The 24836-nt window shown below is 42.0% G+C and overlaps 1 protein-coding gene across 1 annotated transcript in view; it reads right to left on the reverse strand.

The window, feature by feature from the left end:
• The window catches only part of BEND2 (BEN domain containing 2), a 59572-nt gene extending 35225 nt beyond the window's left edge, over window positions 1–24347 (reverse strand). The window contains exons 1-9 of the mRNA XM_032331520.1: window positions 24233–24347; window positions 20556–20738; window positions 13740–13882; window positions 9002–9076; window positions 5721–5825; window positions 4837–5239; window positions 3382–3504; window positions 1962–2069; window positions 182–331 (exon numbers count right to left, since the gene is read on the reverse strand). Coding sequence (XP_032187411.1) covers window positions 182–331; window positions 1962–2069; window positions 3382–3504; window positions 4837–5239; window positions 5721–5825; window positions 9002–9076; window positions 13740–13882; window positions 20556–20738; window positions 24233–24248 — 1306 coding nt within the window. The 5' untranslated portion in view covers window positions 24249–24347. The remainder of the gene's footprint in view (window positions 1–181; window positions 332–1961; window positions 2070–3381; window positions 3505–4836; window positions 5240–5720; window positions 5826–9001; window positions 9077–13739; window positions 13883–20555; window positions 20739–24232) is intronic.
• Window positions 24348–24836: the final 489 nt, after the last annotated feature.

Raw genomic sequence — 24836 nt, forward strand, 5'->3', positions numbered from 1 at the left:
ACTGGGGAAAATACGGAAAACATAAGCGGGATCTCTCTGTGTTATTTCTTACAACGGCACCGAATCTTGAATTACGTCAAAATTAAAAGTTTCGACAAAAGCTGTAACTGGCTTGTATTAAGGATGTCGAGGAACCTAGATGAAACAGAGCTACACGTGATATGTATCATGTTCAACTCACCGAAATTGGGCGGGAGTGAGGCCGATGAAGAGTCAGTCCCTGGGCCATTGACACTTCCCAGCAAAGCTGGGTAATAGATTGTCTTAGAGCTGTTTTCCTGGCTGGTTTCTGATTTTTCCGGCACTTCTATGAGTATGAATTTTTCAGCCGCTGAAAGACAAGAACCCTCAGCTGTGAATTCTCCATGAGGCAAAACTACCCTTCGGGACAAAAGTGAATTCTGCAACAAAGGAAATCTAAAATCTGTCCCCAGCAAACTTACCTGTATAGAAAGAGGAAAGGAAACTCTTCCAACAGAAAGGGCATGATGGAAGAAGGAAATGTGGAACATCAGGAAGAAAGAAAGCACAACAGGAGGAACAGAAATGTGGCCGCAGAGAGACACAATCACTCTTCCATTGCTGGTGGGAATGAAACCTGGTAGTGTCTCTGGAAAGCTGTTTGACGGTTGCTTTATAGAACGAAACACGCTATTACCAGAAGATCCAACATTGTTGGCATTCATGACAGAAACAAAAACATATTTACACAAAAACTGGGACGTGGATGTTCACGGCAGCTTTACTCCCAATACCAAAAACCAGGGGGGAAAAAGCAACAACAACTCGTGTCCTCCGGTGGCTGAATGGCTGCAAACAACTCTTGCACACTGCAGCTACAGAAAAGGGGGAAGGGGCTGCTCCATCCAGCCATCTGGACGAATCTTCAGGGAATTATGCTGACTGAAAAACACCGAACAATCTTCAAAGGTTAATACCATAAGATTCCCTTTATAGAACACTCTTGGAGTGACAAAATTATAGAGAGCAGTGTTTGCCAGGGGCTAGGGGAATGGACAATGGTGAAGGAAAGGGCAGCCCGATAGAGGGGGGTATGGTTCTAAAAGTGCAAGACGACGGGGCACCTGGGTGGCTCAGTGGGTTAAAGTCTCTGCCTTTGACTCGGATCATGATCCCAGGGTCCTGGGATCGAGCCCCACATCGGGCTCTCTGCTCAGTAGGGAGCCTGCTTCCTCCTCTCTCTCTGCCTGCCTCTCTGCCTACTTGTGATCTCTGTCTGTCAAATAAATAAATAAATAATCTTTAAAAAATAAAATAAAAGTGCAAGACAAGGGATGCCTGGGGGCTCAGTCAGTTAAGCCTCTGGCTCTTGGTTCCAGCTCCAGTCATGATCTCAGGGTCATGGTCTCAGGGTTGTGGGATCGAGTCAGACTGTGTCAGACTTCTCCACACTTGGTGAGGAGCCTGCTTGAGATTCTTTCTCTCCCTCTAGCCCTGCCCCTGGCTCGTGCACTCACACACACACACACACACACACACACACTCTCTCTCTCTCTCTCTCAAATAATAAATAAATAAATAAAATTATTTTTAAAAGGAGCAAGATGAGGTATTTCAATGGCAATGGAAACGTTCTGTATCCTGACTCGGGTGGTGGACATCAAAGCTACTCACCTGATAAAATGAGATTGAAATAAATACAAATGCACACAAATCACCACAAGTACAGCTGGGCACATCTCAGTAATATCTGTATATTGCATCCATGTCAATACCCTTGTTGGGGAATTTTACTACAGTTTTGTAAGATGTTATCAATGGGAAAAATGGGCAAAGCATAAAATGGATGTCTAGATCTTATTTCTTATAAATATATGTGAATCTAAAATTGTTTTAAAATAGCTTAATTAAAAAAAAAATACCACTAGCTTCCATTAAGGATGCTGATACATCTGGATTAAACACAGCACTACTTACGATATGCATTATTTGAAACTCACCAAAATTGTGTGGGAGGCAGACAGATGAACATTGGTCACTGTTATTTCCTGGTAAAGTTTGGTAATTTGTCATCTCAGGGTTGTTTTCCAAGCTGGTCTCTGTTATTACTGGCATTTGTACAGAAAGAACATTTTTCAAGTGCTTAAGAAAATATCTCCTGACCGTTAATTCTCTATGTAGCAAAACTATCCTTCATTACTGTATAGGAAATAAAGACATCGTCACATGAAGAAAACCTGAAAGAACTTGTCCCTTGCAGACTTACCTTTAAATAAAGGCCAAAGGAAAATATTCAAAGAGAAAAGATATGATGAAAGAATGGATCCTTAAGTATCAAGGAGAAAGAACAATGGAAAGAGAAGATAAAGGCATAAAGAGAAATTGTGTGATTTATATATTATATGTGGAAGGTCAAATGACACAGCTCCTCTAAGAAAATGTTTAGCAGTTTCTTGTAAAACTACACATGAAATTGTCATATGACCCAGAATTGCCCTCGTGGGCATTCACCTCAAAAAAAATATAAAACTGGGGTGCCTGGGTGGCTCAGTGGGTTGGGCCTCTGCCTTCAGCTCAGGTCGTGATTTCAGGGTCCTGGGAACGAGCCCCACATCAGGCTTTCTGCACAGTGAGGAGCCTGCTTCCTCCCCTCTCTGCCTGCCTCTCTGCCTACTTGTGCTCTCTCTCTGTCGAATAAATAAAAATAAAAATCTTTAAAAATATATATATAAATTTAAGTGTCCACAAAAGCCAGTACATAACTGTTTACACAGTTAAACCTCTGATGGCCAAAAGTTAGAAATCTCCTGGATATCCTTCCATGGGTGAAGAAACAAACAGTTGTACATCCTTACCATGGGAGAACATTCGACAATAAAAAGAAAATGATGTTTAGGGGGAAAAAAAAGTCATGCCCAAAGGCTATATCGTATTTTAATTCCATTTAAATAACAATATTCAAGTGACAAAATTCTAGAAAGGGAGATCAGGTCACTCTTCGCTAGGATATGAAGAAAAGGTGGCCAGAGGAAGGTTGTTGAGGTCATAAAGGGCAATGGGCAGTGACAATGAAAGCATTCTGGGTCACAACTATGATGATAAATAAAATTCATGGAATAAAATTGCACTGAACTGAAAACACACACACACACACACACACACACACACATACAAATGTGGACTGAATCCATGCCACTACCTAGTTGCGCTATTTTACTATGGTTTTCCAAGAGGTGATCATTGGGGAAAATGGGTAAAACATAAATGGGATCCCAGATATAATTTCTGACAGCTACATGCGAATCTACAATTACCTCAAAATAAAAAGCTTCATTAAAAAAAGAGCTGGCACTGACTTGACATTAAAGATGTTGGGGAAGCTAGAGGCATGACTTGTAATATGTATCACTTCAAACTCACCAAAATTAGGAAGGATGAAAACAGATGAGACAGTATCTTGGCCACTGCCATCTCCCTGGGAACTTGGGTAATATACTGACTCCATACTGTTTCCAAGGCTGGCTTCTGCTTCTCCTGGCATTTCTACAAATAAAAGGTTTTCAGGCGCTGTAATACCAGAACTCGCATCCACAAATTCTACATTGGATGAAACTATCCTTCCAGAAAGAAGGGGAAATAAAGACATCGCACACAAAGGAAAACAAAAAGATTTTTGTCCCTGGCAGGCTTACTCCTACAGAAAGCTTAAAGGAAAATCTTCTGTCAGGAAGGATATGAGGAAAGAGGTCTGAAGAAGAACTACGTAAAGAGAAGAAATAAGGATGTGGAGAAACCGGATCACTCATAAAAAACTAGACATGCAAATAATGTATAACCAGGAATTGCACTGCTGGGTATTCGCGTCCGAGATACGAAAACTTGTATTTACTCAAAAACCTGTACGTGAACATCCGTGGCAGTCTTACTTCTAATGATCAAACACTGGGTTTGGGGCAGGGGGACAGGAGGAACCAGAAATCCGCTTTGACAGATGAACAATTAAACTACAGAACAACTATACACAGAACAGGACCGAACAATAAAAAGGAAGGAGCTAGTGATACACGCAACAACTTGGTTTAGTCTTCAGGCACCACCCTGGAGTGGAGAAAAAAAAAAAGCCAATTTCAAAAGGTGACATACTGTATGCATCGACTATGTAACAATTTTGAAGCAACAAAGTTCTAGAGAGAGAGAACAGATACAGGGGGCCAGGAGTCAGGGAGAGGAGAACAGAGACGCGACTCAAGTAAATGTCCTGGTGATGGCAACGTTCTATACCTTGACTGTGGCCGTGGACGTGCAAACGTCACGTGATAAAACTGCAAGGAACCAAATGCACAGACACACAGTGAAACAAGTCAGTCCAGGGTGAGTAAGATATGCACATTACAGCACATCAGTATCCAGCTCAGGATGTTTCACTGGAGTTTTTTACAAGATGCCACCTTTGGGGGAAATTGGCTAGGGGGCATCACTCGATTATTTCTTAAAACTACATGTGAATCTACATTTATCCCATAAAACTTTTAACACAAAAAATAGCTGCAGCCAACCACGCTTCAATTTAAAAACCAGCTATTGCTAGTTCCCATTAAGAATGTCTTTAGGGACGCCTGGGTGGCTCAGTCGTTAAGCGTCTGCCTTCAGCTCAGGTCATGATTCCAGGGTCCTGGGATCCAGCTGTGCGTGGGGCTCCCAGGTCAGCAGGGAGCCTGCTTTTCCCTCTCCCTCTCCCCCAGCTTGTGTTCCGTCTCTCGCTGTCTCTCTCTTCCAAATAAATAAATAAAATTTTTAAAAAATAAATTTTAAAAAGAATGCTTTTTAATGCGGATGAAAGGATGCTATTTATAATATAGGCCAGGTCAAACTCACCGAAATTGGAGGGGATGCAGAAAGCCAACGGAGCCGGGTCAGGGCCCACGTGGATAGGTCCCTGTCCAGTTGAGCAGCTGGCCACCTCGGGGGAGAGTGCCACGAGGGGTTCTGCCGGGGGCAGGAGTGCTGCAGGCAGAGCCGGACGCTGGGCAGAGGAGAGATCCCCGGTGACCTCTTCATCTCCTTCACTGAAAACATAGGACAGGACAGCAAGCCCAGGAGCTGGGCTGCCTGGTATGACGCTGGGCTGCAATGAATACGTGGAGACAATTTTGGGAAGGGGAGGACTCTCCCTGACGACCAGCTCTGGCAGCACGGCTGGCTGAAGAGAGATCTCCGCAGGGTTGGGCAGGACATGGTCCTCCTTCCTTCCCCCTGGTCCAGGTGGGCGGTCGTCTCCCTGTCCAGGGTAAGAGAACACAAAGGGTTATGCTCTCGTCTTTGGTTCCTGGACTTGAACTTCTTCATGAGGTAGACAATTAAACCTTTTTTGTGTAAATCCAGATGACCACAAACCCATTATAAATCATCTAAAAAAGTTGATACAAGCATGAACGGCTCCTTTCCTTGCAACATCATTTTCCACGGTTAATGACAAAGCCTGAATTTTTATTATATGATTTTTATTCCTCTCCAAACCTACATTTTGACTGCATATTCTACATTACGGTTACAAACATAAAAATCTTCAGTGTCATGATTTCTCAAACCTGAACTTCAGCATTCATCCAAAAGATGCTGAGTGTCCCATCTGTTGCTAAAGTAAGTATACATCAGCCCTGCTAATCTCAGAGTCATAGTTCTCTCTCGCTTCTAAGAGACTGGTCTCTTTAGGAACTACAGGTTAATCAAAGTAGCATCAATGTATTTATAATACTTACACAGTTTGGCAACAGTGGTTTCTCCCACGGCTGTTGCATTTTTGAAATGATTCCACAAAGGTTGTTTACCTGCCTATTGGTGCTTTCAATAAGTTCATGCAAGTCCTATTACAATAAAACAAGTATTTTAGCAGTTCCTATTTCAAAAGAAAAGTAACATATGAGAAAATACCATTAAGCCACATTTTAATTGCTACAAACAAAAAAAGCTCTCAAGTCCTCAAAAATGTCTTGTTAATGCCACAGGATGCCTGGCTTTGGTGACACAGAGCGGAGCTAAGGGAGATAAGCAGCCCAACCTCCTACTCAACAACTCCAGGCCATGCGGGCGTTTTAAGAAGCTTTAATACTGGAAAGTAAATGTACCACCATTCTTATAAGCCACCATATTTATGATGGAGTCATTTTATATCAAGGAAGGGGCTGTTTTAGGAAAGAAAGCTTCAAATCTACTAAAAAAGCCAAAGAGCCTCTTTCCATATAACCATGGTGAGAATTCAGAGGCAGTGGGCATTCTGTGCTGGAAAGAACAGTGAGCCAAATAGAACAGACGTGACTTTTGGCTTCAAAGTATTTCAAAGGTAATCAATAATTAACCTTATAAAACCTTCCAGTATATGTTCCCTATTAGCCAACCAGGTATGTGGCTAAAGAAACCTGAGAATTTTTCAAATACACAGAAATTTTATTCAGGCCAAAAATACACTTAAGCAGGAGGCCAGGACCATTTCCTTATTCATTCACTCAAACATTTATTGAGGGCCTACTTACTACCTCTTGGAACTGCTTTGCTAGGTGCTGGGACTGTGGACAGAAAGGAAAACAACGAGAGCCTGCCCTAAGGAACAGCCAGGTGAGTCGGGGAGAGAGGATTTCAATAAAGTGATGGGCAGCCTAAAGCAGTGGTTTTCTAAGTGTGGTCTTGGACCAACAGCATCCATGTCTCCTACTGGCTTGTCGGAAATGCCCCATCACCCACACCACACCTGCTAAATCGGGAACTCTGAGAGCAGGGGCAGCGATCTGCTTTCACGAGCCCTCCAGGTGGTTCTGGTGCATGATCAAGTGACCCAATGACCGACAGCACTGAGGTGAACCGTGGAGGCTTTAGGGGAACACGCCTGGGTGCAAGGACTAGCGTTCTGCAGCTTATCAGCTGTATGACCTTGGGCAAGTCACTTAACTTCTCTGTGCCTTAATTTCCTCATGTATAGAATCCAGATGAGAATCTCAGAGTTCTCTCAAGGACAAAGTGAGGCGCTGTGGTGTGTTAGTACTCCCATCCTAACAACAATACTACATGACAACGCACCCAGTAGTGCTCAACCATCCATCAATAGTCATATTATTGCTGTGACTCTGATGGCTACGACACAGGTAAGAATGGGAGGCCACGTGTGCACAGAACAGGAAGACCTAACCCAGGCTACCGGTCGTGGCAGTGTTGTCAGAGGAGATGTCCCCATTGAGGACTAAAAGACGAGACGGTGTTCACCAGGAAAGATGCACGGAAGGGCAGAGAGGGCAGAAGGAACAGTACATTCAAAATACCCAGAGAGAACACAGAAGTCAGATGTGTAGACAGTGAACATAAATGACGTTCAAAGAGCCGGGTGTCCTAAGGGAAGGAGAGAGAAGGCGTGACCGAAAGAGGGACCGGAGGCCCCACGCGGACGTGAAGCTGTGGGAGGGATGCGGAGAGTGACGGAGACGGAAGCCGAAGGGCCAGCACGGGGCCACTGACCAAGGGAAGCGTCCCGGCACAGGGAAAGAGGCTCAGAGGCAGAAAACTGCACCGCCTTCGCCTTATAGAGGGAGATGCCCGAAGGACAGATCCCAGCCTAGTGGCTGGCTGTGGGGAGAGGAATTGCGACTCAGAGGGATTTGGGCCTCACGCTCCACCCCACCTTGGCCTCCCTGAAATAAGCAGCGAGGGCCGGGCCCTCCGGGGCTTGCGGGGAACGGAGAGGGAGCTGACCAGAGTGCTGGCGAAGGGCCACGGGACAGTGGAGGGATCCCGGCAGGCGTCCCCTCTGCTTCCCAGCCTGCACAGGGCTGGAATCTTCCTGAAGAGGACACTGGGCAAGGACAGAAGAAGAAAAGACAGAAGTGTACAGCGACCGGTCTCGACCGGTAAGGGAAAGGGTTGAAGAAAGGAGAGAACTCGCACGCCGGGAGAAACGGGGAGGATCCCCGATGGTCCGTTTCGGGGCTGGGATGGGACACTGGGCACTTCTCCTCCTCCACGTTCTAGCTCACCACATCTGGCACCATCGCTCAGAAAGAAGGCCCTGGCAGAGCAGTGGCAGCCCGGGGGTCGTGGGTGCTTACATGAGGCAGGCCGGGAATGGCCCCCCTGGAAATCCGAAACCCCCCCCACCGCCCACCCTCCATACCTCCTTCCCCAAAGACCTGCTCTGTTCCTTTGAAGCAGTCCACTTCTGCTCTCAGTAACAGTGATAAAGACTCACCTAAACATGCTTTACTTAGGTGGGGTAGCTCATCTTAATCCAACAAACTTTGTATGTTAACAACTACTTTTTAAAAAATAAACTTCCATTACCTCTAGAGGATGCAGCTCACAAAATCCTTGATAATTACCCCCATCAATCTCTACCAGCATACTAACTTTCACAAAATCCCCTCAAAACTACGTAAGATATACTCTTTAAAAAACAATGGGATGGGGGCGCCTGGGTGGCTCAGTGGAGTAAGCCGCTGCCTTCGGCTCAGGTCATGATCTCATTGTCTGGGATCGAGCCCCGCATTGGGCTCTCTGCTCAGCAGGGAGCCTGCTTCCCCCTCTGTCTCTGCCTGCCTCTCTGCCTACTTGCGATCTCTCTCTCTGTCAAATAAAATAAAAATAAAATCTTTAAAAAAAAAAAAAAATGGGATGCTGCCATTTTCTTTCAATTGAGAAATCTTGATAAGCATTTAAACACAGACTAAATTTCACTGAACTAAGCTAATTTCCTTAAGAGAGAATATTGGAGAAATTAAATACTAAACAATTTAGATGAAAGAGATTTAACGACATTTAATCAGCTATGGGTTTTTCAGTTTTAAGCTACAAAAGCCATATTTTTATTTCAAATTTTTCACCTAGAGATACTCTTCTAACTAGAAAATTTTCTTGAAACGCGGCACAATAGAGTGATAATCATACAGAATTTGACATGACAAACTTTCTACTAATAGCACAATGACATTAAATGAGGTCAAAAAAAAACACTTCACTCAAAATTTTGAAAAAATACATTTAACAGATAGAAATTTGATACCTTGCAATGGTGGTGTAGTTCTGTAAGTCGGTTTTGATGACTTTCATCATGGAAACCTTCAAATGCATTGCTTGCCTATTAATATTATAAAAATAAGAAGTTAAAGCTTAATATCAGTAGGACCCAAACTAAGCACTAGAAAAATCAGTACTTTATATATTTGTCTTAATTATTTTCTTTTTCATCTGCATTCCAAAAGCATTTCAAACGTCTTATAAAACAGAGATAAAGTAAAACCAAAATCCATATTCACATGAGAATGAAACAGATAAGAGCTGGTTAAAAAGGGGATGAGGGGCGCCTGGGTGGCTCAGTGGGTTAAAGCCTCTGCCTTCGGCTCAGGGCATGATCCCAAGGTCCTGGGATCGAGCCCCACATCGGGCTCTCTGCTTAGTGGGGAGGCTGCTTCCTCCTCTCTCTCTGCCTGCCTCTCTGCCTACTTGTGATCTCTGTCTGTCAAATAAATAAATAAAAATCTTTTTTTAAAAAAGGGGGGGATGAGGAAAGAAGTTATCATATAAGAACTTGGGTTTAAGAAAAGCTGCTTAAACTCAAGTTCTTATATGATAGCATGAATACATAGTTTATAATATATATAAAGACAGATATAGAAATAAAGATGTATGTGTATGCTTGGAATAGTATACGTATGTTTCCTAGCTCTGTCCGCTGGGAAGGCTTAAGGTCAATGACACAAGACAACCAGTGAAAATATCTGGTGTCCAGATTATGGTTTCTAAATACCATTCTCCAATAAAGGAACCAGGGCTCCTTGGAGAGAGGTGAATTCCAGGGCTAGGTCCCTAAAAGTATGAATGAGCCTAGAACATCTTATGATGTCAGAAAATCAGGAAGTGCTCAGAAAAAAGTTGGGCCATGTGAAAAGGCCACAGGATCCAACTGGAAGGAGCTTCCAATAACCAAAGTTGGAAAATTTGATCAATAAAATAATGATAACATGGGATTATAAAAACTCATATAATATACAGTGAATGCTCATGCATCCATATAAATATAAAATACATAATTGAATAAATAAATGGAATAGAAAGGATAGCTCTTCCTGACAAATGAATTTCTTTTAATACATACATGGGAATGAGACAAATAGAGAGTCACCATTTGGCAAACACCATACTAGTGATTATTGCAGGTAAAATCCACAAGCTAACTCAACTCAGTGTGGGTAAAATGGTGAGGAGAAAAAGGATATCAGCAGAGTCCCCCAAAGTACTTCCCGCCTAAGGTATTTCCCCACAAGGGGCAAAGCAGTAACTTTACAGTGGAAAAATCCAGAAGGTACCACGTTAACCAAGAGATCGATGATAACATCACCAGTAAAAACATACACAGACACCATGTGTCCCTGATAACGATTCAATAAGGAGACAACATTTGCGTGGTGTTCTTGCCAAAAATGGATAATCTCGATCTATTCAAGAGAAAAATATCAGACATACCAAAACTGAGGGACATTTTACAATTGTACAATGTACATTTGTAAATGTACACTCATCACAAATGTCAAGATCATGAAAGACAAGGAAAGAATGAGGGATCGTCAGAGACGAGAAGAAACTGAAGAGAGAAAACTAAACTCAATGTGGGATCCTAGATTAGATCCTGGAACAGAAAAAGGACAAGGGGAAGAATGGTGAAACTCAAACAAGGACTGCAGTTTAGCTAATAGTCCTGTAGCGACGGGAATATCGTGGTTGTGAAAACGGTACTGTGCTTACATAATTACCATAATTTTAAGTTATACGGGTAAGTTAACATTAAGGGAAGTTGTATGAAGTGTATACACGAGAACCCTCTGTAATATATTTGCCCCTATTCTGTAAATCTAAAATTATTTCAAAAATGAGAAAGCTACTCAGAGTACAAAACTGCTGTGAATTCCCTGTTAGTCAAGGAAAAGAAGGAAATCAAATGGTTAAGTGTTCATTTGTCTTGTTATGGAAGCATCTAGTCATGAGAGAGAAATATTTCCTTCAGCTCTCAAGTTCAGAGTAACTCCACAGTATGTGAAGGTTGAAAATGAACTTAAATCATTTTCCTTATGATAGTAAGTGTGAATATATTTGGCAATTAGCAATTAAAATTATGTAAATATTCAGTCTGATATGCATTCATTAATGACACTTCCAACTTCTTCCCAATCGGGTATTTGTGTTCTCGTCCAGGGACGATTTATTAATAAACCAAAAGAAAAAGAAAGAACTGAAGAAACATTCAGGACTTCAGTTCTGCTGTCAACAAGCACCAAAGGCATGAAGGTCCTTTGCCCACTGCAAATACTACAGCAACACACAAAGATATACAGCTGACCCTTAAACAACATGGGGGTAAACTGTGCGAGTCCACTTATATATGGATTTTTTTTTCAAAGAATATAGTGCAATACTATACACGTATTTTCTCTTCCTCGTGATTTTCTTACTAGCATTCTGTACTCTAGCCGGCTTTTTTGTTCGAATACAATATATGATACATATAACATGCAAAATACGTGTTAATTGACTATCGGTAAGACTTCTGGTCTACAGTAGGCTATTAGTAGTTGGGTTTGGGGGAGTCCAAGTTACACGTGGATTTTCGACTGTGCAGGGGTCAGCACCCCTAACGCCCACATTGCTCAAGAGTCCAGTGTACTTGTTGACTATTTTCTCATTCACCCAACTACACTTAAGACACCATTTTTACCAAGCTTAACCCCTTGCGTACTTCAGGGTAAAAAGACTAGTCTTCTAGTAATCTGGCACCAGAACTGCTTTAAAAGCAAGTATTTCCAACCGGAAACAAAGAACCAAAGGTTTTATGGCTTTTGATTTTCAAATAATCCAACAGTGACACTCTGTGGACAATCTAAGAAGCACTAAGGCCCCACCTTTTCTCAATAAATTAATCTCTAAGATGCCTTAAATTGTTTTTTGGAATAAAGGAGGGTATAAGTAAGTAGACAGACAGAAAATAACCATTATATTTAATTATAACAACTCTAAGGATGAATTATGGACTATAATAATAATTTTAATATAAACATACCAAGTAAATATTAATGTTTTTATTTTAAAATGTTATCAATCAGCCCTGCATTGCCAATTTATTAGACAACAAAAATTATATGGAATTACAATAGAGACTAGTCATTATAGAAACAATATTGCCATCTTACCGTTGTGTAATGCTTTATACTTTCCACAAAGTGCTTTCGCGTAACTATGTCAGAAACCATGACTCTCAGTAGGCATTTAACATTATTCCCAAAGATGAACATAGTGGGGCTGTTAGAAGTTAAGAGAATTGCCTGTACTACTTAGGTATTTACGAATGTCCTCATCCTTATATAAGTAAGTAAATATATTTTCTGGTAAGCTAGATTATATATAGTCTAATAATCTATTTCATTCTACTTCAGAGATCAAGAAGCACAGCAGAGTAGGATGGAAATGTCAAACAGTACAACTACATCAAGAAACTGGCAGTTTCTTCTAAACTTTACTATCCTGTGACCCAGTGTTTGTACTCCTGAGTCTTTACTCAAATTAAATGTAAACATACATTCACAAAAACACTTCCATAATCATCTTCAGAGCCACTTTACTCATAATACCCCAAACTGGAAACAACCCAAGTATCCATCAAAAGGAGAAGGGAGGGGTGCCTGGGTGGATCAGAAGGTTAAAGCCTCTGCCTTAGGCTTAGGTCATGATCCCAGGGTCTTGAGATCAAGCCCCGCATCGTGCTCTCAGCTCAGCAGGAAGCCTGCTTCCTCCTCTTTCTCTGCCTGCCTCTCTGCCTACTTGTGATCTCTGTCTGTCAAATAAATAAATAAAATCTTTTTTTATAAAAAAAGGAGAAGGGATAAACAAATTATGACATTCATGCAACAGAATATTACTCAGCAATGAATGGGAATGAAATGTCAGTAAAACCAGATGAATCTCTGAAACATTATTCTAAGAAAAAGAGACTGTGCCACAGGAGTACATACTGTATGATTCTGTTTATATAAAGTTCTAGAACAGGCAAAAGTAATCTATAATGGGAAAAATATTAGAATGTTGTTTCTCCAAGGTTTGGGAGTAGAGAGACATTCTGGGAAGAGAGAGGCATGAGGGAACTTTCTGGGATGGTGGAAGTGTTCTCTGTCTTGATGACGGGGAGAGGTATACACATTTGTCAAAACCACTGAACCGTTCACTGTATGAAATTAAACTCAATTTAAAAAAAAGAAGTAGGTGGGCGCCTGGGTGGCTCAGTGGGTTAAGCCGCTGCCTTCGGCTCAGGTCATGATCTCGGGGTCCTGGGATCGAGTCCCGCATCCGGCTCTCTGCTCAGCAGGGAGCCTGCTTCCCTCTCTCACTCTCTGCCTGCCTCTCTGCCTACTTGTGATCTCTGTCTGTCAAATAAATAAATAAAATCTTTAAAAAAAAAAAAAAAAGAAGTAGGGCGCCTGGGTGGCTCAGTGGGTTAAAGCCGCTGCCTTCGGCTCAGGTCATGGTCCCAGGGTCCTGGGATCGAGTCCCACATCGGGCTCTCTGCTCAGCAGGGAGCCTGCTTCCTCCTCTCTCTCTCTCTCTCTCTCTCTCTCTCTGCCTGCCTCTCCATCTACTTGTGATCTCTGTCAAATAAATAAATAAAATCTTTAAAAAAAAAATTTAAAAAAAGAAGTAAAGCAGAATGAAAAAACAAAAAAGGATATTCAATTTAATATACAAACCATATTACCCACCCTTAAAAAAGATGAGCATCCTCTTTTGAGCTGTGGGGAGAGAAGCTCCATTTCCACTGAGTTCGAGCTGTATCTTTTTAAATTTGCTAGATGGTTCATTTGTGGAACTGCTTGGTCACATAGGGCTGGTAAACCACCTACTCCTGAAAAGCAACACATTAAAAAAGTTATTTCACAGACTTACTACCGTCATCAACTTAATAGGGATATGTTCTCCAAATGCCACTCAAACTGAACCGGAGTCCTGGCTAAATTTTAGAGAGTGACAAAACAATAACTCTCCCAGTAGTGATGTAGAATAAACCCTTAAAAATTGAAGGGCTAGGTTGCCACTCCTAGGAATAAGAATCAAGATCACACACAAATTCTAAATTATGAAATGAACGCTTCACAACCGAAAGGCTACAGAGTAAATGCTGGAAACAAATAACAAGAGAACCTAACTGCTTTTTGAAAGGAGCCCCCCAAAGCCTTTTTACTTAGGGAAGCAGCAGGCCTCCAAATGTGAGTCAGGAGTCTATTCTGGCGTGGGCCACTCCCTCCACAGTGTGGACTGGGCAGACCACAGAGACATGGCCTCCTCATCTGCCGGGTGAGAACTGGTCCACATTAGCTCTAAGTCACTAGAACTCTAAGATTATGATTGTTTCCCTAGTTACACTTCATATTAAACCTAAACAAATGTACGTGAAATATAAGCCCCAGAATATTCTAGAATGCTGTAGGCTCAGTGATGGTTCTGAGCTCCATAACGAGGAAAAGATACAGAATGCAGTGTTCCCATATTCTGTCTTGTAGTAGGAAAGCCTTGGCGGCTGGCATCACTGTCCTGGGAGGGGGACCTGCGTGACAGACCTAGATGTCATTAGCCATCTTGAGCCAGGGAAGCAATCAGAAGCAGAGTGAAGGAAAATTAACTCTCAAGTTAGATAAAGGCAAGCCAACACGGTGGGGAAAATTCAGTGATAAACTAACTCCAATTTGAGGTGTAACTTCAATTTTTATTTTTTAAACTGGTTGTTTTATTCGGATTGTAAGACTGAGAATGAATAATTGAACCGGGGTGTTTTCACACAAAGAAAGCCTACACAGCGATGAGGACAAGCCAACTATTGATACACACGGAAGTTCACAGCCCCAACTCGGAACAGAAGCCAGATGCCAAAGTATATAATTATGAGTTATATTAAGAGATATATATTTGGGGGGCCTGTGTGGCTCGGTGGGGTGTCTGCCTTCCGTTCAGGTCAGGATCCCAGGGTCCTGGGATGGAGTCCGGAGGTGGGCTCCCTGCTGAACGGGGAGCCTGCTTCTCGCTCTGCCTCTGCCCCACCCCCTGCTCATGCAGGCAAGCGATCCCTCTCTCTCAAATAAATAAAATCTTAAAAAAATATATACATGGGGCACCTGGGCGGCTCAGTGGGTTAAGCCTCTGCCTTTGGCTCAGGTCATGATCTCAGGGTCCTGGGATCAAGCCCTGCATGGGGCAGGGGGTGTCTCTGCTCAGCGGGGAGCCTGCTTCCTTCTCTCTTTCTGTCTGCTTCTCTGCCTACTTGTGATCTCTGTCTGTCAAATAAATAAATATTTTTTAAAATATATATATATATATGCATATATATATATACACACACACATATTTGGTCTCCCTGTGTTTCTGGCAGATCCCCTAAAACCCTTGGAATTTAAGTGAGGAGAGTGATAAAGGTGTCTTTTGTTATGTTAATGGAGTGTAAAGCCTCTAATTCACCTAAGGCTGAGGGCTGGGCCGCCAGGGGGGAAGGGAGCTGTAATGAGAGGGTTGGACCTTTCAGTCCTACCCACTGACCTTCAGGAAGGGGAGAGGGCTGGAGGTTGTTAGTTGGCAGTGGCTAATGGCTTAATCGATCATGCCTATGCAATGAAGCCTCTGTAAAGACTCAAAGCGCAGGGTCCAGAGAGCTTCCGGGTTGGTGAGCACATGGAGATCTGGAAAGAGTGGTCCCGGAAAGGGCGTGGAAGCCCCCCCCTTCCCCCATGCCTCTTTCTTCGTATCGCTTCTGGCCGGCTGTTCCACGGTTGTATAAACCAGCAATCTGGTAAGTAAAATGTTTCTCTGAGTTCTGTGGGCTGCTCTAGGAAATTAACCAAACCGGAGGGGGTCACGGGAACCTGTTCCAGCCACTGAGTCAGAAGACTGGGTAATGCCCCAGGCTTGCAACTGGTGCCTGCAGGGGAAGGGGGGTGCGGTCTTGTGGGACTGAGCCCCGCACATGTGGAACCTGACGCTGTCCCTGGGTGGATAGTGTCAGAATTGAGCTGAATACTCAGACACCCGGCTTGGGTCCAGGAATTGCCTGGTGTTAGGTGAGAAGCCCTCACCACCAGGACCAACACAGTCCGGAACTAGGTCCAGGAACCTGAGTGAATTGTGTATGATTCAGTTGTTCTGAAGCTCAAAAATAGGCAAAAGTCATCAGTGGTGGGAAATGTCAGGATAGTGCTGCTTCACAAGAGGGCCCGAGACTGGAAGGGAGGTGAGGGCTGATTCTGCGGGGCTCCGCACCTTCTATTTCTTGGTGCTGGTGCTGCTTATACTTGTGTGTTAACCTGCAAAGTCTTTAAGCTGAGTATTTGTGATTTGTGCATATTTTTGTGTGTGATAGATTTCTATAAAAAATCTACCTAAAGGGGCACCTGGGTGGTTCAGTGGGTTAAGCATCTGCCTTTGGCTCAGGTCATGATCCCAGGGTCCTGGGATCAAGCCCTTCGTGGGGCTTCCTGCTCACCGGGGAGCCTGATTCTGCAGCTCCCCTGCCTGCCACTCCCCCTGCTTGTGCTCGCTCTCCCTGATATTGGGAGGGTTTCTATTTTACCAAATTCATTAATGTTACTACGATTTCTTGGACTGCTGTTACACTCAGTCTTCACTAGGAATAGAAGAACATTCAACTAGATTTTCTCCTAGTTTTCTATACTTCCATTCATTAGATATTCAACTCTTTAATCCATCTTGAAATTATGTAAGTGTGTGATATGAGGTGAAATCCAATGGACTTTTTCCGCCAATAGTTAGCATCTGTACCAGTATGATTTACTATGTTTCTCTTACTAAAATACTACAGTGCATTAACTCCAAATTCTTTGTTTTTATGAGCTTCCTGCTGCATTAAATCTGGCTCCTTATTTCAAAACTAATACCATCGTATTTTAATAATTGTAACTTTTAAAATGTTTTAGTGTTTCATATGGTAAAATACCACCGGTCCCTTAAACATATTTTTCCAAGATCTTTTTTTTTAAGTTATATAAGAGTGTTTTTTCTCCTCTAGGAACAATTTGTTTCTCTTCACTTAATCAAGTCTTATTTTATGACCTTCATTAAAGTATTTGCTCCCCTTTCATACAGATTCTGCTATTTTTGTTCATTTATTCCTTAGGATTTTTAATATTTAGTTGTAGCCATTATCAACTGGGTTTTCTTCCATTTTATGGAAAACACATATATATTCTTTTTATATACATAAAATTATATTATTTATTTATTACTAATATTTATTACTATTTATTAATAATTATTATTTATATTTATATGTGAAAATATAATTGCATATGTAATATATTTAATAATAAAAATACATAATATATAAATATATATATATTCTTTTTTTTTTTTTTAAGTAGGCTCTATGCCCAACATGGGGCTTGAACTCATGACCAGCCCCAAGACCATGAGTCCCATGCCCTAACTACTGAGCCAGCCTGGTGCCTCAATCCTATATATATTCTAATTGCTTAATGTTATATAAGAAAACAATTTAGGGATTTTTGGTTTTGTTTCTGTTTTTAGATTTTATTTGTTTATTTATTTGAGAGTGAGAGAGGATAAGCAGGGGGTGCAACAGGGTGAGGGAGAAGCAGGCTCCCCGCTAAGCAGGGAGCCCAATATGGGGCTTGATCCCAGAATCCTAGGATCATGACCTTAGTCAAAGGCAAACACTTAACCAACTAAGCCACCCACGCACCTCAACAATTTGTTTTTATAAATTTAAAAAATTATCTATAATGACTCAAGAAAAAAAATAGAAAATCTCAGCAGACCCATAACAGGTAAAGAGATTGAATCAGTCATCATAAACCTCCCAACGAAGAAAAGGCCTGGACCCTCTAGAGGGCTTCACTGGTGGATCTACCAAACATTAAAAGAATTAACACCAATCCTTCTCAACCTCCTCCAAAAAACTAAAGAGAGAACACTTCCTAATTCATTCTATGAGGCCAGAATTACCCCAATACCAAAATACCCAATAGCCAAAGCTAGAAAAAGGCACTACAAGAAAGGAGAATTATAGACCAATATCCTTTATGAATACAGATGCAAAAATCCTCAACAAAATAATAGCAAATGTAATCCAGTAGCAAATTAAAAGGATTATTCACTATGCCTAGAGGGATTTATCCCAGGAATGCAAGGGTGGTTCAACAAAAGAAAAACCAATCAACGTAACACATCATATTAAAAGAACAAAGGGAAGAAGCATGATGTTATGTATATTTTACCACAGTAAAAAATTACCTGGCCAACTTTTCTGAAATCCCTTATCCTAAATTTTTACATTGGTTGGAAAGATAAAAGGGATCAGACGATAAGGACTGCATTGCAACTTCCTTTTCTTTACTAAACATGTATTGGTCTTTCCAAACTAACACTTTTAGATATACTGCAACCCCTTTAACAGCTTCTTACTTTTCTTTTTTTTTTTTAAGATTTTATTTATCTATTTGACAGACAGAGATCACAAGTAGGCAGAGAAGCAGGCAGAGAGAGAGAAGGAAGCAGGTTCCCCGCCGAGCAGAGAGCCCGATGCGGGGCTTTATCGCAGGACCCTGGGATCATGACCCAAGCCAAAGGCAGAGGCAGAGGCTTTAACCCACTGAGCCACCCAGGTGCCCTGCCTCTTACTTTTCTATCATGCAGATAGGCCATGATTCATTGAACTAGTCCCTAATTCACGGATATTCAAGTTACTTCTCAAGCTTTGCTCATGTGAAGAACACTGCTGAACAGTCTTACCCATCTGCAAATAGTTCTGTGGGATAAAGTCCTAGATGTAGAAATGATAAGTCAAAGGGTATCCACATTTGAAAAGTCTCCTAGTTCTCTCCCACTAAAGAGGGCTTCTGGAATCAGCCAGACATTCTGTAACACACTAGAAAGTATTCTGCTGGTTCTGCACATAGTTTTAAAACCAGAGCAGAGGACAAGTGCTATCAACATGTTTTGACGTCAGTTCGATCAGGGGTTGGCAAACTACAGCCTACAGGCCAGATCCACCTTGCTGCCTATTTTTTATGTAGCCCACAAGCTAAGAATGCTTATATTTTTTGTTTGGTTGTTTTTTTTTACATTTTGAAATGATTAAAAAATGGGCGCCTGGCTGGCTCAGTCGGTGGAGCATGCAACTCTTGATCTTGGAGCTGTGAGTTCGAGCCCCAACACTGGGCATAGAGCTTACTTAAAAAAAATTAAAATGTAATTGTATTTGAAGTGTATAAAATTTGAGTAACTCCTAAAAATGGAGATTAAATATAAAATATCAAAAAACTATTTTAATTATTTTAATATGAAAAATTATTTTCAAAAATGATTAGAGAACAAAACCAAAAGAGTATTTTATGAAATGGAAAAATGATAGGAAATTCAAACTTCAGTGTTCGTAAGTAAAGTTTTACTGAAACACATCACACTCCTCTGTTTATATATCAGCTGCTTTCTTCACCAGCAGAGTTGAGCAGTTGCAACAGAGCCTTTATGGCTGTAAAGCCAAAGATATTTACTGTCTGGCCCTTTACAGAAACAGTTTGCTGCTCTCCGATCTAAGCAATAACTTTTTTTTTTAAGATTTTAATTATTTATTTGAGCAAGAAAGAGCACACAAGCAGGGAGGAGGGTGAAAGGGAGAGGGGGAAGCAGACTCCCCACTGAGCAGGGCTTGATCCCAGGACCCGGGGATCATGACCTGAGCCAAAGGGAGATGCTTCACCAACTGAGCCACCCAGGCATCCCTAAGCAGTAACATTTTTAAGGAGTAAGAAACCCAATTTTCTACACAAAGGGCAAAGAACAAATTGTCCCATAGCTAACAAAGAAATGTTCCAAGGGCTTAAGTCTCTGGGCTCTGTGTGTGAGGGAGGAGGTGAATGACCTCACATTTCTTTCACTGCTGTGACTGAGAAGCAGCCACTGAAAGGTCAAGTAGCTACCGCACTTCTGGTTACAAGACTTCACTTTCCATGGACTCTTTTTTGGGGTAGTAATGTAAAGGGTGCTGCATTTTTAATTTCAAGTTCCAGCTGTTTACTGCTGATATATAGGAAAGGGATTGGCTTTTGCTATTAACCTTGTATCACACAATCGTGCTATAATTGCTTATTAGTTCCAGTTTGTACAGATTCTTTAGATCTACATAGATAATTGTGTCATCTGTTCAACAAACTCTTGATCCAAGTTGTTTCTCCCATAAATTCAGTTTTCCTTTGCCACCAGATATTTACAGTCAGAGTTACCAGCTATAAACAGTTTTTCAAAGACAGATAATATATTCTCCCAACGCTTTCTGAGGCTACCCTCCCAGCTCCGTAGAGTGAAAATGGAACAGGAGACATGGCAAAGCTTAAATGAACAGAAAAAGCAAGCACACGTAAGCACTGTGACATGACCATGAAGCTTGTCCTGATAAGAACTGACAAGTGTAAAAGTTATAAGAATATTTAAGCAATTTACTGGATATCAGGACCAAGGAGAAAAATTTTGTGGAGAAGGAAATAGAACAAAATTACCATATCTCATTTGGGATAGTTGCTGATAGTTATCATGGCTGGCTTGAAAATTTGGTTCTATAGTCAACATGCCATCAGTGGGAAGTGTGTTCTCTGTAAGTTCTGTTTCAGAGTCTTCTATTATCACAACACCAATGTCATCATCGCCTTCACTGTCATCCTCAACGGTTATAATAATATAATCTAGGAATAAGCAAAGAGAAAGTTTAGTTACCACATAAAATAATCAGTGTCTAGAAGAAACCACCTTATAAAGTTTTGGAGTGTTTAAAAAACATTTTAGCTGAAAAAACATTAAATATTTTCATGTCTCTAATCCCTGCAAGTCAGCTAAGAAATAAATTGCTTTGTATGAAGCTTTGAGATATATATACAGATAAATATATATGTGTGTGTGTGTGTACATATATATATATTTATATGTGTATATATACACACATACATTAGTATTTCTAGTACTTCCAATTTTAGAGCAGTAAATTTCTCCCCATTTAATAAATGTAAATACCTAGCCCATGCTGCTCTGTGTTCAGTGATACGCTTTTAACTTTTAAATGATACAGCTAATGTTACATAGCCACACTCTACTGACCATGAGTTCCCGGACATGTTCTCTAAACCTTAATATTAATCTTTATGATAATAAATAATATAGAAATAAAACACAGTCATAACTATTGTTATGAAACAAATTCAAATTGAATCTCACAAAACATAAAATAAGTAGCCACAAATAAACGAGATGTGAAATATCAACTCCATAAACCATTCTAATGACCATGAAAATTAGCACACCACGCAAAATGTATGCTACATGAACAGGCTGTTTTACTTTTTACGGTTGGCCTGAAAAAGAAGAACATGTTTAAGCTTGAAGTATTAACTCGCAGATCACGCGCACTGTGCATCACAACTTGGATTCAATACAGTTATTTGAAATAGACCAAAACTTTAGAATCGAGTAATTAGCCAGTGTAAGGGAATGTGCTGGTGTGAAAATGATACTGAATTAGGAATCACATGATATGGGTTCCAATTCAGGCTCTTTAGCCATCCAAAGGTATGACCTTTTGGCCAGATACATTTATTCTTTCGCCTCTGTTTTCTCATCCATAAAAACACAGGACTAGGTTTGGAGATTCGCTGTGAAATCTACTTAATAGTCTTCATGGAAAAAATGGAACATTAGAAACTACCTAATTATTCAAACAAAAAGGAATTGCTTAAATAAATTATGGCATACTGCCAATGAGAAACACATTCTCATTTAGTGATAACAGAAATGCTGGTGAAATAATGTCAGGCAGGAAGGGTTAAAGCATTAAAAGCAGGGTCAAAGCAGAAAAAATATGATGTAATCCTAATGTTGTGAACAGAAGGAAACATACCAGTTGTTATCTCGTAGTCACTATCTCTGGGTGGCAAAATGACTTTCATTAGACTTCTCTTGTGTTTGTTAAGATTCTCTACAATAAACTTTATAGACTTCATAATCAGAAGAAAATAACAAAGGTAACTGAAGTTTTATTTTTAAGACAAGCTTTTATATGTTAACAGATTTTTCACACTAGACCCAGTAAAACTACTGACAACTCCACCCAGGTTTCTCAGTAAATTTGTAAAATTCCAATTAATTCCTTTAGGTATATACATAACCTCCATGAGCCAAGACATAACATTTAGAAGCTTTTTGAAGATTATGCTTCTACGGTGCAAGGATCCAAGTTGCCCTGAACTTAACCAGATACGGCACAGTTCACAGTGATGCAGACTGCAACCTTCCTTTCACATGAGGACCACTGTAAGAAATCCAACCCAAAACACAGCAGGTGACAATGGCCAGACTGGTCTGCTTTTCTAGCAAAACTGTGTCAATACATTGAACAATACTTTCTAAATCTCCCAGAAGAACTCTCAAAAGAAGTCCTTCCACATCCATGTCAAACTTTAGAGAGGACAAAGTTGGCCAGGTGAGAGCTTATGCCACCAAAACTGTATCCCAGAGACCAGTCCTTGCAGCAGGCAGGCTTGAAACTAAATCGAGCCCAGCCCTGCTTTAGAAAACACAGTGCAGAAGAGTTGCTTATAAAATCATTATCTGTAAACATTAAATCAGTTTACCACTTAATGTTCTAAAACCACAAAGCAGTCCCAATTTGGGGAGAAGTGGGTAGAGGCAAAAGGGCGGTTCCCAACACACTACGTTAGAGCCTTTTCTGTCAAACAGTGGTGCTCAGTCAAACAGCAGGTGGGATGGGCCCTGAAGCATCGTCGGAAGGGCAACCCTATTTTCTAGGGGTCCTCACATTTTGTTGTATCCTCCGACTCCTTTTTAAGTCTCGTCTGCCCTCTCAAAGCAAAGAACTGGCTCTTTACGTGGGGACTTTTATACACCTACATTTTTATTTTCTTTCTGCTTGTTTGTTTTTACAATAAAACAAGGCTGCGCTGTCTTCGAGCAAACGTGGTTACCACCAAAGCCTTAAGAAATCAAATCTCAATTTCAAAAGATGTCATAATGAATCAACTGCTGGTTTGTCAATCCTTTAAATTCAAAGTCTTGGTCCTTTAGGACCCCCGCTTCCTCTGACAGGGAAAGAGAAAGGATAAAGGATCAATACATCCCAAGAAGTCAACACCAAGTACTTAATGAGTGGCCATATCTCAAAAGCTTATGAACACAGGCATCTCAGGAGAGGTCGTGGGAAACCCCAAACCACCCCACTGCCGCGCTGCTGAATACGAAGCTGTAAAGTGAAGATTTAACCTTCCGCAAATCAAATAGTCTCCTCTCGGGAGCACCCCCGGCCACTAAGCCAAGTCACTTTCATGCCCTAGTGGTCATGCTGCACAGCTGTTTACGGTATGGACACATCCCACAAGGCCTTTGGGGAAAAAGTGCCGCCGTACATAGTTTGGCGCCAGCACCCTCCATGCCACCCTGCAGAAGGCGCACAGAAACAGGTCACAGCGCCCCGGTCTCCCAAATGGATACGGCTGAGACTGCTTTATGACCACTAGGGGTCCTAGAAAGAACTACCTCCCTCGTGCTGGAAACTAGGCCCCGCCTCTCACCATGCGGCTCTCTTGAGCCCCAGTGTCACTTTGAGCCTCTCAGATGCTATAAGTCCTGGAAACGCCATAAGCCCCAGAGACCCCTCAAACCCCAGAATCATCTCAAGCTCCTAGGATACCACGAACCCCAGGAATCTAGTGAGACCTAGCGTCAGCTCAAGCCCTAAGTACACCATGAACCCCAGGGACCCCTCAAATTCTGGGATCACCTTGGCCAATGAATTCTAGGGACACCATGACCCCAAGCGTCACCTCAAGCCCATGGCACACTGTGAACTGCAGGGACCCCACAAGCCCCAAGATCAATCAACTCGAGCTCCTGAAACACCATGAACCCCAAGAATGCCCCGGACCCAGGGCCAGACCTAGCCTGTAACACCTGGGTTCCTAAATGCCCACTAAACAGACAGGGATAGCGGTCCAGAGGTCATCACCGGACACGCCCTGGTAGATGACAAGACAATGACTTGGTCCCCTGCGAGGCCCTCTAGGTGGGCACAGTGCGAACCCTGTCAGTTTCCCCTCCCCCCCCGCCCCCCACCCCCGGCAAGATTAAGAAAGAGGCAGAAGCGAGTGGAACAGCCTTGGGAAGGGCACCTTACCCTCCTCTTCAGACATTGTGAGGAAGGGAGTCCCACTCTGAGTGCTGTAGGATCGGCGTCTGCGCTGCGGCTGGACCCGCTGTATCGCGGCCGTGCCCACGAGGCAACTGCAGCAGATAGAGGCGCCAAACGGAAGGACTGAGACTTCCCCTCATAAGAGAAGCTTCTGCGACTGCGCAGTAGCGCCCAGAACCCGCCATGGGAGCGGGAGCGCGACTGTTGGGGGTAGGGTAGAGGTGGCGCCAAATGTGGCGCCTTGCCTCGCTCGGTTTGTACCTACACATATACATTTTATGAAATGTGCTTTCCCCTGCCCGCAAAATGTGAACCGGTAGCCACCAGTGTAATTCTGCTCCTCCCAAAATGCTCTTCACACAATACATCATAGAAAAAATGTACAACGTCAGAATTCGGACTTCCTAATGTTTTCCGGGTTGTGTATTCATGTCCAGCGCCACCTTTGGGAACAAATCTGAAAATAATCCAACTTTTAAAATATGTCGCTAATAAGACTCCGCTAAATACACACCACCTTGCGCTTTAGATGTCCTACTCCCTATGTGCCATTTTCTAAAGAGCCATGTCCTTCATTCCAACTTAAAAT

The sequence above is a fragment of the Mustela erminea genome, chromosome X (genome assembly GCF_009829155.1).
Source record: "Mustela erminea isolate mMusErm1 chromosome X, mMusErm1.Pri, whole genome shotgun sequence".
Taxonomy (NCBI): domain Eukaryota; kingdom Metazoa; phylum Chordata; class Mammalia; order Carnivora; family Mustelidae; genus Mustela; species Mustela erminea.